This window comes from Oryctolagus cuniculus, chromosome 7 (assembly GCF_051225735.1).
Source record: "Oryctolagus cuniculus isolate XC-2025 breed Fujian yellow rabbit chromosome 7, ASM5122573v1, whole genome shotgun sequence".
In the NCBI taxonomy this organism is placed as follows: domain Eukaryota; kingdom Metazoa; phylum Chordata; class Mammalia; order Lagomorpha; family Leporidae; genus Oryctolagus; species Oryctolagus cuniculus.
In genome coordinates, this window is record NC_142873.1 from 9,502,873 (window position 1) to 9,521,510 (window position 18,638).

The following is an 18,638-nucleotide window of genomic DNA, read 5'->3' on the forward strand; positions in this document are numbered from 1 at the left end:
ACAATATTGTTGGCTGGGGACATAGTCTGAAATGGAGCCCAGGGACCACTATAACTTATAAACACTGATCTTGATTATATTCATCCTGTTTTATGATAGACTAATTCTTACATATGCACTGTGGCAATGACCTTGGAGAGTCATTAAATGTGCTAAAACTGTGTTAATTTTTTATCTAGTAATTCTATCAATGACTGCGTGAGGCTGTTCCAGAGAATTTAGAAGCAACTACTCAGCATATTCAGAAGCCAGTATTTATAAATAACTTCCTGATATATTTGTGTTTGCTTATTTTTGATTCAGAAAATTAAGTTGAAAAGAAACCTGTTCTCTCATTTTACTCAAGAACATAAAAGTTTCTTTTTAGTAGATTGAAGTATAGGTGTTGTGGCACAATTTGCTAAGCTGCTATTTGGGCCAGCCACATCCCGTCCCACGTCAGAGTGCATGGTTTGAGTCCTAGCAGCTCCATGCTTCTGATCCAGCTTCCCGCTAATGTGCCTGGGAGACAGTGAATGATGCTCCAAGTATTGGGTTCCTGCCACTCTTGTGGGTGAGGGGATGCAGTTCCTGGCTCTTGGCTTGAACCTGGCCTAGGCTGTTGTAAGCATTTGGGGAGTGAACCAGAGGATAGAAGATAGGTCTCTCTGTCTCTTTCTTTCTCTTTGTCACTCTAATTTTCAAATAGATAGTAAATCTTTTTTTTTTTTTTAAGATTTATTTATTTATTTGAAAGGCAGGATGACAGAGAGGCAGAGGCAGAGAGAGAGAGGTCTTCCATCTGTTGGTTCACTCCCCAGAAGGCTGCAACAGCCAGAGCTGCGCAGATCCTAAGCCAGGAGCTTCCAGGTCTCCTACGTGGGTGCGGCAGCCCAGGAACTTGGGCCATCTTCTGTTGCTTTCCCAGGCCATAGCAGAGAGCTGGACTGGAAGTGGAGCAGCCAGTCTCAAACAGGTGCCCATATGGAATGTCAGCCCTGTAGGTGGCGGCTTCACCTGCTACACCACAGCACTGGCCCCTATAAATCTTTTTTTTTAAAAACAGGTTGAAGAATAAGCTGAAAACTCTTCAAATATTTGAGGTATACCTAAAAAAATTTCTAAAATAAACAACACACCTTTATAGTTCATCTTTTTTTTTTCTTCAAGATTTCTTTATTTTAAAGTCAGAATTAGAGAGAGAGGGAGAGACAGAGAGAGAGATCTTGCATCCTCTGGTTCACTTCCCAAATGGTCACAACGGCCAGGGCTGGGCCAGGCTTGAGCCAGGAGCCTGGAGCCATTAGCTTCTTCTGGGTCTCCCACGTGGGTGCAGGATAGCACTTGGCCATCCTCTACTGCTTTCCCAGGCCCATTAGCAGGGAGCTGGATGGGAAGCAGAGCAGCCAGGACTCTAACCTGCATACTCGGTGGCTTAATCCACTGTGCCACAGCACTGGGCACTGGCCCCTATAATTCATCTTTTTGTTTTCAAACTGTACTTTTGAATTTAAGTGCATATTAAAGAATCTCTGAATAGAATGGCTTTTGTTATAAATATAGTAAAATAGTATCACAGAGCGCTGGAAATGATAAAGATAAAAGCACTACTCTGAAATTAAGTACTAGTATTACTTTGTATATTTCTTTGTAGGAGTTTAAAAATCTTATTAGTATGGGATTGTAATACTTGTATACATAAATTTTTTGTGTATTTAAAATGTTATTGTTTTCCCTTGGCACCTTTTCCTAGGAACATTTCTGTTGTTTTTGATGGCAGCTGTCATTTGTGATGGCTACACTACTATATTCCCTCTAGTGAGGCAGAAGGAGTTGTATGCACCATTCAATATGGAGGTTATTCTGGGATAAAAAATGCTAATAGTCAACATTTTCATTCCTTTTTTCTTTCTTTTAGATTATTTCTATTGTATAAATTTCTGTTACTTGGATTATTTGATCAAGGGGAATTAGCACTGGGATCCCTGACATATAATATGTTTTGTTTTTTAAAAAAACTACCCAACTGATACTTCACCAAGCAATATGTTAGTAAAGAGACAAAAGGAAGCCCCGCTGCCGCTGCTCAGCCCCAGCCCGTGCGTGCTGCTGGCCTGGCCGTGGTGGCCTAGCACTTTGAACGTGTTGGCCATCGCCCTCAGAGTTCTTGCCCGGGAGAGAATCCAACAGCGAATCCCCGCAGCACGCTGAACCTCGTGGAAGGGGTGCGCCTTTCCCAGGAAGTAGGGGACTCTGGGATGGAGAGCTGTTCTATGCAGATGCTTTTCAAAGATCACTCCCTACCCTCACCCCTGCAAATCTAAATTCCAGCCCACATCCTAGCAGGAGACAGGGCTGGAAGCCTGCCAGCACGACTAAGCACAGCAGCCGCTGGCTGAGCAAGTCTCCACGTCCCAGGTGAAGAGTCTTCACTCACTTGCTGCCGTAACAGTGGAATAGGAGAAAAGGGTTGGAACACAGGCCAAGAAGTCTGTGCCCTCATTGGCAGCCACCTGTGGCCTGGTAATAAAGAAGGGATTGGTTTGGCAAGAACTTGTTTACAGCACATTTGCAAATCTGAGGTTGCCTGCCTACAGTACTAGTTGCCTAGGGGAGGATTTGGTGGAGATACCCAGTGCTCCAGTATCTTCCTTCAGTCTTGGATGCTTGATTTAATAATCGCTTTATTTTAATGTTGATGTAAGTATTTCAGCCTCCGTAAATTAGGAATTTATATTTGGGTAAGGCCCACAGTGCTAGTCCCCTTGCTCTCGGATGTAGGCCTGCTTCACCGCCCGCAGGGTCCTAGCCGCCAGCCTGCGGGATCTCAGAACCCCGGGCTGTGTGCACATCTCCACGGGTGCCACCTCCCTTGTATTCGTAGGATATTTTGTCTGTATTGTGTTTGGATAAATAAACTGTTTATGTGAAAAACAGATAAGGAGCATGATATTGCAATTTGTTGAATTGTAATTTTGCCAATACTGGCTATTAATGTAAAAATTTTTTTCTTTTTAATTAGGTTTGAAGTGTTATTCTTATTTTCATTGGTATTCAGTTTCTTATATTACTTTGTGTTTAAACATTTATAGATATTTCATGTTTGTTTTTTACATCTTAGAAAATTCTCATGTTTGTTTCTATTTTATAAAAAGTCTTCCACATCATTTTTTTAAGTGACTATGTTGCGATGGTGGTCTAGTCTATGGCCATACCTCCCTGAACACGCAGATCTTCTCCGAGATATTAATTTTCTTATAGTCTGAAATTTGTAGATGAAAATTTTTTTCTCCTAGCAAACAGATATATTTATTGGAACACAGTATTACATTTATGAACTTTTATTTGAGGGCAATTTAAAGTATTGATGATAATTGCTTTTGTGATGTCATGGTTTATACATAGTAATATAGTCTAAACAGCTATAGCTGTAAAATACTAGCTCTAGCTGTAAAATACAATGTGAAAGTCCCTGTAGTCCCCTTCCAAGGTGATCAGTGTTAGTTTTCTCAAATTTTTTTTTCCTTTACTTAACTTAAGTCATTCATTCATTTGGCAAACACACTTCTTCATATCCTGTATATTGTGCTAGTTATTGCTAAGCCACTTATTATAATTGAGACGTTTTTGTCCTATGCTGAATAACATTTTTTAATTCAGGGCCTTAGTACTGAGGTTTCAGGAATCATTATCATTTGGTACTTTAAAACATTTTATACTTACTTGAGATGTGTGGGTAAGTCAAGATACAAGCAAATTGTTAACTGATTTTAGTGACTTTGGGTTAAAAATACAATTATATTCTACTCTAGTAGAAGAAGATAAAATTAATTATAAAACCTGGACTTAGAGTTAAAGTTTTAGTTTTAAATTCAGTGCAATATATATATATATATATATATTTTAGGTAGTAGTCGTTTGATAAGTACATCTTCTTGGCGAGATGGACAAAAATTAGTAAAGAAGATTTTGGGACCTGCACCCAGAATGGAACAGAAAGAGCGAAGAACAGCATCAAGTGACAGAAGTGGAAGAGAAAGAAGTGCTAAACCTGGTGAGTGGTTGTAATTAGAATTTTTGAGGAAAACAATGGGAGTTTGCTTGTGGGTGCGTGGAGAAGAAAACACCATTGAGAATGCTGTGGGACTTGGGTGTACAGTCGTGAATGTGGCTCGCAGAGGGAGGTTCTGCTGGACTTGTCTGTGGACAGCCTCTGCACGCGGATCTTGTGCCCATCTTTCCCACGAAGTCTGTTTTATATTGTATTAATTTCATTTGTGACTGTCAAGGCATTATTTCAGCTGATCCTGTTAGACTCATAGAGGGCCCTTCAGAGAAGTGAGTCCAGTCTGTCTCAGCCCAACGAACGCAAACACAGGCATACATTTATAAGGCTGGACTTTTTTACTTGACAGATTAGGAAGCAGACTCTGAGAGAAGTATTTTTCTCAAGGGTATGGAGTCAGAGGGTGGCAGAATTTAGGGCAGGGTTAAGAATTATATTTGACCCTCAAACCCATTGCTTTTCTCTTTTTGAAATATTTTACATGCTGCTTAAAATTACTAGTTACTTTTTTCATGCATGCTAATTTTGGGAAATGACTATAAATAGCTACAGGCCAGCTTTCTTTCTTTGCAGCAAAATTTACCTCGATTTATTTGAGCTTTGGCAGTGGATTCAGTGAGAAATGCAGTTGCAACTTGTGTTTTAGTATATGGAAATCAATCTACACTTTGTATTTGCTCCTCTCCATTTTTTTTTAGATTTATTTATTCGAAAGTCAGAGTTACACAGAGAGAGGAGAGGCAGAGAGAGAGAGAGAGAGAGAGAGAGAGAGAGAGAGAGAGAAAGGTCTTCCATCTGCTGGTTCACTCCCCAATTGGCTGCAACGGCTGGAGCTGTGCCAGTCAGAGCCAGGAGCTTCTTCCGTGTCTCCCACGTGGGTGCAGGGGCCCAAGGAATTGGGCCATCTTCTACTGCTTTCCTTGGCCAAAGCAGAGATTGAAAGTGGAGCAGCCAGGACTTGAACTGGCACCCATACTGGTTTCTGGCACTGCAGGCAGTGGCTTTATCCACTACACCATAGCACCGGCCCCTTGCTCCTCTACATTTTCATCTGTCTTGCAAATAAAAATTAAGCCATGTCAATAAATATTTAGATGATGAAGTGATTTTTTTTTTTGCATACTGTCTTTAGTTTAGTTTGTTCTGTCATTTATTAAGCAGAGCAGGGAACCTTTTTTCTGCCAGAGGTCATTTGGATATTTATAACATCATTCGTGGATCATACAAAATTATCAACTTAAAAATTGGCCTGCTCTAGATTTAATGAATTTTGAGTTCTGCCTGTAGTTGTCTTGGCAGGGCCAGGCCAAGTGGTTCCGTGGGCATTACATGGCCTGTGGGCTGGATGTTCGCTACCCCCACATTAGAGAATTGTGGACGTTTAACATTTATTTAGCAAATAATTACTGAATACTCATTGTGTAGCAGATACTGCTCTAGTGTTAGGGCTCCAGAATAAGCAAGAGATAAAGAGGCATTCTGGCAGGAGAGTGTACTGCGTATGCCTCTTACTGAAGTTCGTCTTCTTTTCTAGAAGTATGGTGAAAGTCTAAAAAATACCTGAAGTTTTGTTTTATAAATGTTGTTTACATATGAAAGCAGTCATATGCAAGATCAGTTGTAACTTTTGCTCTACCAACCGGAACTAGAAATTAAACTTTCAGAAGTACTATAATGAACTCAATAAAATCTAAATATGGTACCATGTCATGTAATTGTGAAATGAGTCAGTGTTAGAGAATTTTCAGGAATATTAATATTTTAATGCCTTTATTTGGATTTGGCATGCATAGTCTGATCTTTGTAAGACTTTTAAAATGTTATTTTAAAAGCATTCTTGGAGCTGGCATTGTGGCATAGCAGGTTAAGCTGCTGCCTGTAACACTGGCATCCCCTGTGGACACTGACATCCCGTGTGGGCGCCGATTTGAGCCTCAGGCACTCTACCTCCAATCCAGCTCCCTCCCTGCTAATGCACCTGGGAAAGCAGTGGAAGATGCTCCAAGTACTTGGGCCCTTGTACCCATGTGGGAGACCAGGATGAAGCTCTTGGCTCCTGGCTTCGATGTGGCCTAACCCTGACTGCTGCCACTTGGGGAGTGAACCAGCAGATGGAGGATCTCTGTCTCGTCTCTCTCTAACTCTGCCTTTCAAATAAATAAATAAATACACCTCAAGATTCAATTCCTTGATTATAATCGAGATACCTTTTAAGAACTAACAGGATTATTCATTTTTAACAGCTTTTTGAGGGATTGTGGAGGCAGGGGATTAGTAACATTAAATATGCATGTGAGAGAAATCATTAATGCTCTCATCAGCCATAAGGTCTGTCCTTTGTTCAGAAACATTAAAAGATGCATTTTTTTTTAAATCCCAAGGTAGTTTTTCAAAAGATTGAAATTTTTCTTTTACTGCTGTAAAAAACAAGAGTTTTCTTTGCTTTTATATTATTCTTTAGAAGACTTGGGTATTTGAATTTACGTTTATGATAAAGTGAACTTCTCCGATTTTCTTATTGGTGCAGTAAACGTTAGGATTGAATACAGAATTTTAATATATTACTAACAGTTAATCCTTTGCAGGGGGTCATATTGGAAAAGCCGAATCTGATTCCAAGTTGGATGTGTCACAGAGACATCTTCCCCGAAGCTCAGAACGTTCCAGAAGTAGGACTCGATCTGAAAATAATATAAAGAAATTAGCTCCGTCTCTTCCAGATAATAAACAGGAGGAAAACACTGCCTTAAATAAGGACTTCTTACCTGTTGAGATTCGTGGCATTCTTGATGACCTACAGTTGGATTCCGCGGTCCAGACGGCAAGGCAGGAGGCCGGGGAGTTACAGAATCAGAAGTCATCAGCGCCAGTACCAGTTCCCAGAAGTCATAGCCCAGTAAAAAGAAAACCCGACAAAATAACAGCTAACGAAGACCCCCCTGTTATTTCCAAAAAGCGCCACTATGACACGGATGAAGTACGACAGTACATTGTTCGCCAGCAGGAGGAAAGGAAGAGGAAGCAAAATGAAGAGAAAAAGGCTCAAAAGGAGGCTACTGAACAGAAGAACAAACGCTTGCAGGAGCTCTATCGGAAACAGAAGGAGGCCTTCGCTAAAGCACGAGCCGTGCCTCCTGCTGACCCAGCAGCGAGCAGGCGGCTGCAGGAGACTTACTCCAAATTGCTGCTCGAAAAGACCTTGCTTGAAGAGGCGTCCCATCAGCACGTCACCCAGGAAGCACAGGTAAGTGACAGGAGTGCAAAGGGGCGTGGTCATGGTTAGGAACAGTGGATACGCTTTGTTGTACCACCTGAAAATTACCCACCACTCCTCATATTGGACATATGCTCAGATAATATTTAAAACAATCATGACTTTTTGTGGAATTTGTTATTAGTAAAAAGAATAATATAGATATGGTAAAAAATAACAACTGAAATAAGAGTTTCCTACACTGTTTGTTATTGGTATCTTTTCATTATTATTAGTTAGAGCCCTGTCTAGTTTTCATGGTAGTTCTGAGCAAATATTCCTAACTAGATTATGCTGAGGAAATACTTAGTTTTGTGATCTGGGATGAAATTAGAGAATATCCTAGTTTAGTGTGTTATGTTTTCAAGAATAACAACTGAGTATTATGACATACTGTCCTCACCCCCCCTCCCCCAGAAACCTTTTGTTTAAGGAATACAAACTTCATACATTTCTTTTTTTTTAAGAAAGTGTTTTTTTTAAAAGATTGATTTATTTATTTGAAAATCAGAGTTACACAGAAAGGTGAGGTAGACAGAGAGAGAGAGAGAGAGAGAGAGATAGAGGGTCTTCCATCCATTGGTCCACTCCCCAATTGGCTGCAATGGCCAGAGCTATGCCTCTCTGAAGCCAGGAGCCAGGAGCTTCTTCTGGGTCTCCCATTTGGGTGCAAGGGCCCAAGGCCTTGGGCCATTTTCTACTGCTTTTCCAGGCCATAGAAGAGAGCTGGATTGGAAGTGGAGCAGCCGGGTCTTGAACCAGCGCCCATATAGGATGCCAGCACTGCAGGCAGCGACTTTACCCGCTATGCCACAGCACCGGCCCCCTTCATCCATTTCATAATTACAACTTTAGGAACATGATGATTTTTCCCACCATACCTGCCCTCCCACCTACTTTCCCATCCCTCTTCCTTCTCCCTCTCCTATTGTCATTCATATTTTTTTTTTACTAAGATCTGTATTCAGTTAACTTTAAACACATATGATTAACTCTATGCTAAGTGAAGAATTCAACACATAGTATAAAAAAAATGTTCCTCAACAGCCAAGACAAGGGCTGTTCAAAGTCATTGCTTCTCAAAGTGTCAATTTCACTTCTGTAGATTACCTTTTAGGTGCCATATTAGTTGTCACAAGGCAGGGAGAACATGTGGTATTTGTCTTTTTTGGATTGGCTTATGACATGCTGTTTTAAAGACCTTATAGGCTGAAGCTTCAATAAATCCTCACAACCCTGAGAAGGGTCGGTACTGTGTTATTGCTGTTAACCAAGTTAAAAAAAATTGAGGTTTGTAAAGGATATTTCTGGCTGGCGCCGCGGCTCACTAGGGTAATCCTCCGCCTGCGGCGCCGGCACTCCAGGTTCTAGTCCCAGTTGGGGTGCTGGATTCTGTCCCGGTTGCCCCTCTTCCAGTCCAGCTCTCTGCTGTGGCCCAGGAAGGCAGTGGAGGATGGCCCAAGTGCTTGGGCCCTGCACCCCATGGGAGACCAGGAGGAAGCACTGGCTCCTGGCTTTGGATCGGCGCAGCGCGCCAGCTGCAACACACTGGCCATAGCGGCCACTTGGGGGGTGAACCTATGGAAAAAGGAAGACCTTTCTCTCTGTCTCTCTCTCTCTCACTGTCTAACTCTGCCTGTCAAAAAATATATATAAAAAAATAAAAATAAAAAGTAAAGGATATTTCTTCCTGTTAATTATGCACTTAGGATTAGGTGCCCTTGTTGGGTTTTGGATGACATTTGCTGTTAATTATAATGTTAAATGTGCTTTGGTTTTGTTTAAGGGAGACAACCCTACCTTTTATGATCTTTGTAAAGCTGAAGTGATTTAAAGATTATCTCATGTGCTACCTGAACATATCTTTGTGAGTCAGGTAAATTTGATATCTTTTTTTTCCTAGGCCAGACCAGGGTATCAGCCTTCCGGAGAATCTGATAAAGAAAACAAAGTACAGGAACGTCCCCCAAGTGCGTCCTCCAGCAGTGACATGTCTCTGTCGGAACCTCCACAACCTCTTGCACGGTAAAAGGGCAGAAGGAAATTGGATTTAAGATTCTTTCCATAAATTCACTGTGTGGCCTGTGTTTAGTGACTGTTCTTGACTGACCTTCCATGTGAGCCCAAGGGCAGAGAGAGGCTTCTTTAGAAATTGGTTAATATCTTCTTTTGGATACTTCGGCGTGATGTCCAGCTATGCCTGAATTTACTGCCTGTGTGCTCTCCTCTGTTGTTTGAATTTTACCTGTCCTTTAATGTAATTAATGTAATTCCTTCTGTAGTCAGAAGTGTTCTTGCCTTTCCTGAACTAAACACACAATAAAAGTGTGTTGGATGAATTAAATACAGTGAAAATAATGCCTTAAAATATTTGTGGTTGAGGCCAGCGCTGTGGTGTAGCAGGTAAAGCCGCCACCCACAGTGCCAGCATCCCATGTGGGCGCCGGTTCAAGTCCTGGCTGCTCCACTTCTGATCCAGCTCTCTGCTGTGGCCTGGGAAAGCAGTGGAGGATGGCCCAGGTCCTTGGGCCCCTGTACCTACATGGGAGACCTGGAAGAATCTCCTGGATTCAGATTGGTGCAGCTCCAGCCGTTGCAGCCAATTGGGGAATGAACCAACAGATGGAACACCTCCTTCCCTCCCTCTCTTACTCCCCGCCCCTCTCTGCCTCTCCTTCTCTCTCTGTGTAACTCTGACTTTAAAATAAATAAAATAAATCTTTAAAAAAAATAAAGTATTTGTGGTAAATAGCTTTTTTTTTTAAGATTTGTTTTTATTTATTTGAAAGACAGTTACAGAAAGAGGTAGAGACGAGAGATTGGTCTTTCATCCACTGGTTCACTCCCCAGATGGCCACAATGGCTGGAGCTGTGCTAATCCGAAGCCAGGAGCCAGAAGCTTCCTCCAGGTCTCCCATGTGGGTGCAGGGGCCCAAGAACCTGGGCCATCCTCCACTGCTTTCCCAGGCCACAGCAGAGAGCTGGATGGGAAGAGGAGCAGCCGGGACTAGAACCAGCACCCATATGGGATGCCAGCGCCCCAGGCTAGGGCTTTAACCCGCTGCACCACAGCACCTGCGCTGTGGTAAATAACTTTTAAAAAGACATTTCTATATCCATAATTATTCAAAAATTTCTTCATATGACATACCAATTTATTCATCTTGTCCTTTAAGAGCTAGGTTTGGATATATGTATGAATATGTGAATTGATTTCAGAATCTGGACTATTTTATCTTAAACTTTCTTAAGAAAATCTTTTTTTTACATAATGTTTGTAATAAGTAAAAAAAATCTACTTGATTATGGAAGTCAGGGTAATTTTGAGATTCCATAGTTATGAATTATACTTTATAGTAACCACTTTGGGAAGAGAAAGATTTTGAAACTGGGACTGTACAGAAAGATCCAGTTACTTTCCAATTTTGAATTAATACACATGGCTCCCACCTGCTCCTCGAGAAGGATAATGTTGGTAAAAACATTGATTATTTCATTGATGTGAGGCAGTAATCTAAGAACTTAGTATGTGTTATCTTTTTTTTTAAGATCTATTTCATTTGTTTGAGAGAGTTACAGATAGAGGAGGAGAAACAGAGAAGGGGGGGCAGGGGGCCTTCCATCCACTGGCTCACTCCCAGCAGCTGCAGTGGTCAGGGCTGTGCTGGGATCCAGGAGCAGGAGCACCATCTGGGTTCCCATGCGGGTGGGAGGGGCTCAGTCACTCAGGCTATCTTCTCCTGCTTCCCTGGTGTGTTAGTGGGGAGCTAGATCAGAGCGGGAGCAGCTGGGACCGGGGCCCATACGGGATGCTGGCGTTTCAGGCAGTGGCTTTACCTGTCGCACCACGACATTGGCCCCTGCATGTGTTACCTAACTTAATCCTTGTACTAGCCCGAGTTTGGCACTCATGTTCCTGCTTAACAGAAGAGGTAATGGAGGCTGAAGATTTAACTGTGTTTTTCAAAAGTGGAAACTAGTGGTGAAGCACCTTGCTCCTGGCTTCGGATTGGCGCAGCACACTGGCCGTAGCGGCCATTTGGGAGGTGAACCATTGGAAGGAAGACCTTTCTCTCTGTCTCTCTCTCTCACTGTCTAACCCTGCCTGTCAAAAAAAAAAAGGTATTTATTTTATATTTTATTTGAAAGTCAGAGTTACACAGAGAGAGAAGGAGAGGCAGAGAGAGAGAGAGGTCTTCCATCTGCTGATTTCACTTCCCAGGTGGCCGCAATGGCTGGAGCTGTGCCAATCTGAAGCCAGGAACCAGGAGCTTCTTTCAGGTCTCCCATGTGGGTGCAGGGGCCCAAGGACCTGGGCCATCTTCCACTGCTTTTCCAGGCCATAGCACAGAGCTGGAGCAGAAGTGGAGCAGCTGGGTCTCAAACTGGCACCCATGTGAGAAGCTGGCACTGCAGGCAGCAGCTTTACCTGCTATGCCACAGCACTGGCCCCTTCATAAGCTTTTAATCTCTGTAGTATACCTTTATATACAGGGAGTCTATGGTCAGTAAACATCAGCAAATATATATAATGCTGTTAGGGTATCTTTCTGTACTCTATGTATTAGTCAGATTTCATTACTTCAACACGTAGCTGAGAGGATCTACCAGAGAAGAAAAATGGTTTAGTTTGGCTTACAGTTTGGGAGGTTCACAATCCAAAATCAGGTGTCCCCATGAGTCTGGAATCTGATGAGGGTGGCATACAGAGGAAGGATCACACGGTGGTGAGCCAGGAAGCACAGAGAAGTGGAGGGGCTTGCTCATCTTGTGGTCCTTCCTTATAAAGCCACCATAACTCAGCAGTGGGGATCCACCCCAGTAGTCTAGTCCAGTTCTGTTAATTCCCCGCAGCCCCTCCTTCAGACACCACAGTTAGATCAATCCTGCGTCACATCATCGGTGCGTGACTTCAGGACTTCAACATCTGCATGATCTGAGGAGCAGATCCTGTTCAAATCATAGCCCTCTGTCTTCAGACTGTATGGGCATCCTGTGTTGTGTTGTATATTCATAACCAGAACTGTTTTGTGTTGTTTGATGTTATTAATTTGTTTAGAAGTCAGCTGTAGTGATCTTGTTTCTTTAGTATTCCCAGTGCTAAGTATCAGTGTTCAGCATTAAGTAAATATTTGTTGATTAAATATTCTGTATCCTGTCTGCATTAATGTTTAGTAGTGTTAAGCATTTTTCTTTCATGAAAATTTTAAAGGGAAGCATAGAACCAATGTAAAGAGTTTTCTTCAGAGATTTAAAGATTTTTAATGCCTTCTCTTTGTTTAAAAAATTGTTGTCTAAGAATACAGTGCTTAACAGTGTGTATGGTGGGGCCGGCGCCGCGGCTCACTAGGCTAATCCTCCGCCTAGCGGCGCCGGCACACCGGGTTCTAGTCCCGGTCGGGGCGCCGGATTCTGTCCCGGTTGCCCCTCTTCCAGGCCAGCCCTCTGCTGTGGCTAGGGAGTGCAGTGGAGGATGGCCCAGGTGCTTGGGCCCTGCACCCCATGGGAGACCAGGAAAAGCACCTGGCTCCTGGCTCCTGCCATCGGATCAGCGCGGTGCGCCGGCCGCGGTGCGCCGGCCGCGGCGGCCATTGGAGGGTGAACCAACGGCAAAGGAAGACCTTTCTCTCTGTCTCTCTCTCTCACTGTCCACTCTGCCTGTCAAAAATTAAAAAAAAAAAAAAAAACAAAAAAAACAGTGTGTATGGTGAAATCCTGTTTTTGTTCAGACACTACCATCAAAACACAGCATACATATTGAGAAAGACTGGAGGGAGGTAACTTTAAGTGGACTGTTAGTAGCAGCTCTTTGTGATCGTTTAGCTTTGAGTGATCATTTTTGTCTGTTCTTGTTCAGTGCCTGTGTGTTACTCTTAGAATCAGAAAAAAACCAAAACTTAAAAAAAACAAAAGGGTGGTTTAGTTCTGCCAGATACGGTTTTGCTGTGTTAACTATCATATTGTGACTTTCATTTCCAGAAGGGACTTGATGGAGCCTACATGGATGCAGCCCGACAGGTTGAGCCCACGAGTTCATTCTCAGCCACAGCCTCTTGTTGGAACAGCTGGAAACCTACTATCCCATCTTTTGAGTCTAGAGCATGTAGGAATTTTGCACAAGGACTTTGAATCTGTTTTACCAACTAGGAAAAATCATAATATGGTTTCAGGGCCATTAACTTATACACCTCAACCGTATCTGCCCTCACCAGCTGCGCATTCCGATGCCTTGTTAAAACCTAGTGCCAGCCAGTATAAGAGTAAACTGGATCGCATTGAAGCCTTGAAAGCAACAGCTGCTTCCTTGTCTAGCAGGATTGAAAGTGAAGCCAAGAAATTAGCTGGAGCCCACATTAATTATGGGTCAGTGTGGAACACTGAATATCGCGTGCAGGACGCTCCTCAAGAGGACGGGCCATGGAGCAAAGCTGCAAGCCCCCCTGTGAAAGAAGAGACCGAAGACGTCTTCTCTGCACGAATCCAAAAGATGCTGGGGACCTGTGTGTCTCATGCAGCTTTGGATGACGATCTTCCTGGGGTAGGCAGCCTTAGTGAATTTAAAAAGCTTCCTGAGATGATAAGACCTCAGAGTGCCATAACAAGCCTCAGAATGAGATCCCCTGGTCCCAGACCCGGAGGGCTCCTGGCGCAGTTGTGTAAGAGACAGACTGACTCTTCGAGCTCCGACATGCAGCCCTGTTCTCAAGACAAGGCCAAAATGTCTCTCGGTTCCAGCACAGATTCTGTCAGTGAGGGGCCTCTTCTTAGTGAGGGGAGTCTCTCCGAAGAAGAGGGCGGCCAGGATGGACAGCGCCTTTTAAAGGCTTCTGGTATCTTGAAAGAAAAGGAATTTTGTGCTGGAGAAAGAAATACTTACGAACCTATCAAAGAGTTTCAGAAGGAAGCTGAAAAATTCCTGCCACTTCTGGGCCACATAGGTAGCACACAAAGCAAAGGACCGTGGGAAGAATTGGCTAAAGGAAGTCCGCATAGTGTTATTAATATTTTTACAAAATCCTATCAGTTATATGGAAAAGGTGAGAAAAACAAGTAAGGCTTGTACTATTTGTATGTTGTTGTAAGATAAATTATTTCAGTATATATGTATTAAATGCCACAGTACCCCTCCACACTATGTACCACAAGTGGTAGTTAGAAATACAGGAGGCCTCTAAAAGTTTGTGGAAAATGCACACTTAATTCCACTTTCCACTAATTTTTTTTTTCTTTTTTGACAGGCAGAGTGGACAGTGAGAGAGAGAGAGAGACAGAGAGAAAGGTCTTCCTTTGCCGTTGGTTCACCCTCCAATGGCTGCCGCGGCCGGCGCACTGTGGCCGGCGCACCGCGCTGATCCGATGGCAGGAGCCAGGTGCTTCTCCTGGTCTCCCATGGGGTGCAGGGCCCAAGCACTTGGGCCATCCTCCACTGCACTCCCGGGCCACAGCAGAGAGCTGGCCTGGAAGAGGGGCAACCGGGACAGAATCCGGCGCCCCAACCGGGACTAGAACCCGGTGTGCCGGCGCCGCAAGGCAGAGGATTAGCCTAGTGAGCCGCGGCGCCGGCCTCCACTACCTTTTTATATAATTTTTGTATTTTTAATTTAAGAGACAGACAGAGATTGAGAGCTCCTGACCACTGGCTCACTGCTAAATGCCTGTTACAGCTGGGGCTGCACCAGGGCTAGAGCCAGAGCTGGGAGTACTCTCCAGGTCTCCCATGCAGGCGCCACCCCTGCTGCCTCCCGGGTCTGCATTGGCAGGAAGCTGGTGTCCTGAACCAGGCCGGAAATTAAACTCAGGTGACCAGGTGTGGGATGCTGGCATCTTAACTGCTAGGTGAAATGCCTGCCCTTCCACTAACTCTTTGAAGCCCCTTCATGTATATAGTTTTTTTATTAGAAAAATTCAGAATTTTTGTATAAGATATATACTTACGTACACATTGTTCCTTGTCCATTATGAGGATAATGGAGACTTATATTGTCTATGATAGTCATCCTCTAAGTTATCTGCAAGTATCCACTAGAGTATTAGTAATTAATTCAGTAAAACTTCATTTTTCAGTTGTTGTTATAAACTTTAGACAATTCCTAGGTGATATTCAGGACTTGGTATGTGCCAAATGTATACTAGGCTTTCTGTGACCATGGTTATGTATTTAAATAGAAACTATATAAATTGCTTAATACAGTGACTTGGGAATCTTGGAAATACACTTGTCAGGAATTAGAGGGGCAATATAATAACATTTCTAATATGAAAATAACTGTATTCTTGTTTCTCAAAACTAATTTTAATAGCAGTTGGACTTTGAATAATAATGTAGCTTTATACTTGCATCCTAAAACAATAGCATCCGATGTTCCTTTTTTTACTGCTGAAATTCTGCCACACACCTTATTATTTCTATAATAGACTCAGTTCCTTCCTTCAAGTCCCTCTCCCGGTTCTTTCTGCTGTAGTTGGATTCTGCACATCTTATACTAATACAACCTTAGAATTCCAGGTTGGAGATTTCTACTCTATATAGAGAACAGAAGAATTGATCCCATCTGTTCTTCTTATGCTCAGATGGGTGTCATATTGCTGTTTTCCTAGAGTTTATGTTTGGACACTTCCTTGTGATCTCAGGCAGACATTTATATTCTTTTTTTTTGAACACAAAATGTAGTTTTTACTTAAGCAGTTACATGAATGAGACTGTTTTAAGTTTCTTCACTGACAATCCCATTTTAACTATTGACATTTATATTCTGTTTTTGTTTGTTTGTTTGTTTAGCCACTTATTTCTGTTGGTGCTGATTTAAAATTTCGGTTTTAAAGGTGATTTCTTTTGATGAATGTAAAATACTTAAATAACACCCTTAGTTTTTTTGTTTGTTTTGTTTTTTAAGATTTATTTTCTATTTATTTGAAAGAGTTACAGAGAGAGAGAGAAAGAGAGATCTTCCATTTGCTAGTTCACTCCCCAAATGGCCGCCATGGGCCAGCCTGGGCCAGGCCAAAGCCAGGAGCCCAGAGCTTCTTCCGGGTCTCTCACAAGGGCTCAGGGGCCCAAGCCTTTGGACCGTTTTCTGCTGCTTTCCTAGGTACGTTAGCGTAGAGCTGGATCCGAAGTGGAACAGCTGGCAGTGGAACCAGCATTCATGTGGGATGTTGGCGGAGGCTTAACCTGCTGTGCCACAATGCTGGTCCCAACATCCTCAGTTTTATAGGAAATTTTGTTTGTTCTTAAATTCTTCTATTAGATTTTTAGTAAGATTTTATAGTTGTAGTGAAATACTTAGAGATGAAAGAATATGTTATTTGGGATTACTTCTGGAGGGGTAAAGAAGTGATAGGGAGTTGGAAAATGTAATTGAAGCTGGGTAATAGATATACTGGTTTTACTGTGTTGTCTCAGTTTTCATGTGTGTTTGAAGATTTTCATAATCAGTTTAGAATATGTTGTAGATACGAAGGTAAGATGAAAAGAGACACCAGGAAAAGCACACTGAGATAGCCCTGCGTCCATGTCGCTGATCTCCATGCTGCAGAACGCTTTGCTGGGATTTTGTTTGGTTTTTGTTTCACCATGCTTCGATTACTGCTTTTGACAGGATTTGAAGACAGGTTGGACAGAGGACCATCAGCCTCACGGCCCCTTAGCGGTGCTTCCTATGAAGATGATTTTGTCTCCTCTCCAGGGAGTGGGACTTTGACTGAAAGGAAATCAACTCTTGAACTCAAGTATGAATATATTGGCAATATATAATAAAGTCTTGAGAAAAATGTATAAATGAAAACTGTGGTCTGAATATGAGTTGAATTTTACTTGTTTAAAAATAACATGTAGAGGATCTATAACATACCAGGACGGACATGAGCTCTGGGTTTAAAACCTGGCTTTCCTCATTAGTTGTAATTATATGTATTACTTAACTTCTCTGTGTCTTGTTTTCTGTGTAAAACTGGGTAACTGACAGTACCTGCCTGCTTCACAGCATTGTTCTGAGTTTTCAATGAAATCGAAAATACTTAGAACAGGACCTAACACATAAAGAACAGAGTGTAGATTTTTAAATCAGTCTGTGACCCCAGTGAAGACAGAACTGGGAAACTCCCCTGTGGTATACTGTTGTAAAAAGCTTAAGAAGTGGTTTTCTGTGATCAAACTGAGAAAGATCAGATAGATACTTGACTCCATGTCACAAGTAATAAGTAATTTAGTTATTTTTTCTTTTGTAAAGATCTATCCATTTATTTGAAAGGCAGAGATATGCACGCGTGCACACACACACACACAGAGAGAGAGAGAGAGAGAGAGAGAGAGAGAGAAAGACAGAGATCTATCCATTGGCCCACTCCCCAAACAGCTGTAACAGCCAGGGCTGGGCTAGGCCGAAGCCAGGAGCTTCTTCCAGCTCTCCAGTGCGTGCATCTTCTACTGCTTTCCCAGGCCATAGCAGAGAGCTGGATTGGAAGAGGAGCAGCCGGGACTAGAACTGGTGCCCATAGGGGATGCTGACAACACAGGCAGATGATTAATCTACTGCACCATAGCGTGGGCCCCCCATAAATATTTTTAAATATATTTTAGGTACTTTAGTTTTAGCTGTAAGACTTTACTTTTTTTAAAAAAGATTTATTTATTTATTTATTTGAAAGAGTTACACAGAGAGAGGAGAGGCAGAGAGAGAGAGAGGTAGAGAGAGGTCTTCCATCCAATGGTTCACTCTCCAATTGGCTGCAACTGCCGGAGCTGTGCCAATCCAAAGCCAGGAGCCTGGAGCCTCCTCTGGGTCTCCCACGTGGGTGTAGGGCCATCTTCCACTGCTTTCCCAGTCCATAGCAGAGAGCCAGATTGGAAGTGGAGTAGCCGAGTCTCGAACCAGCACCCATATGGGATGCCGGCACTGCAGGCCAGGGCGTTAATGCACTGCGCTGCAGTGCCGGCCCCAAGGCTTTCCTTTTTCTTTACTTCCTTGTCCTTTTTCTCTGCTAGTGCTGGTGGGAGCAGTTTGGGCATCCAGGAGGACCGTGCCAGCAGGAAGTCTGCCTGTGATCTCTCCTCCGTGGACGCTACCTCTCAGCATTCCTCAGAAGCCCATTCTGCCGCGTCGTCTCACTCTTCTGCTTCTTCCAAAGGAAAGAGGGGGCGAAAGGGGAAAACAGAATGTAAGTGGACATGATGGCTTTTTCTCTTACTAATGACTTTGTGTTACTGATCTAAAGTTATGGCTTGATTTCTTTATGATAATAATGTAATTAGCTTTCCTATTTATTATAGCAATACCTTTTGATATATAGCTTATAAATCTTTATATTAATGCAAAAAGAGTACATTTGCTATGATAAAAA

The 18,638-nt window shown here is 42.7% G+C and overlaps 1 protein-coding gene across 4 annotated transcripts in view; it reads left to right on the plus strand.

Moving 5' to 3' along the window:
- The window catches only part of CEP350 (centrosomal protein 350), a 159,080-nt gene that overhangs the window by 50,022 nt on the left and 90,420 nt on the right, over positions 1–18,638 (plus strand). For all 4 annotated transcript variants that reach the window (XM_008263850.5, XM_008263852.5, XM_089299463.1 and 1 more), the window contains 6 exons: positions 3,887–4,033; positions 6,631–7,289; positions 9,202–9,323; positions 13,278–14,335; positions 16,898–17,027; positions 18,283–18,455. In XM_008263850.5, the coding sequence (XP_008262072.3) occupies positions 3,887–4,033; positions 6,631–7,289; positions 9,202–9,323; positions 13,278–14,335; positions 16,898–17,027; positions 18,283–18,455 (2,289 nt within the window). The remainder of the gene's footprint in view (positions 1–3,886; positions 4,034–6,630; positions 7,290–9,201; positions 9,324–13,277; positions 14,336–16,897; positions 17,028–18,282; positions 18,456–18,638) is intronic.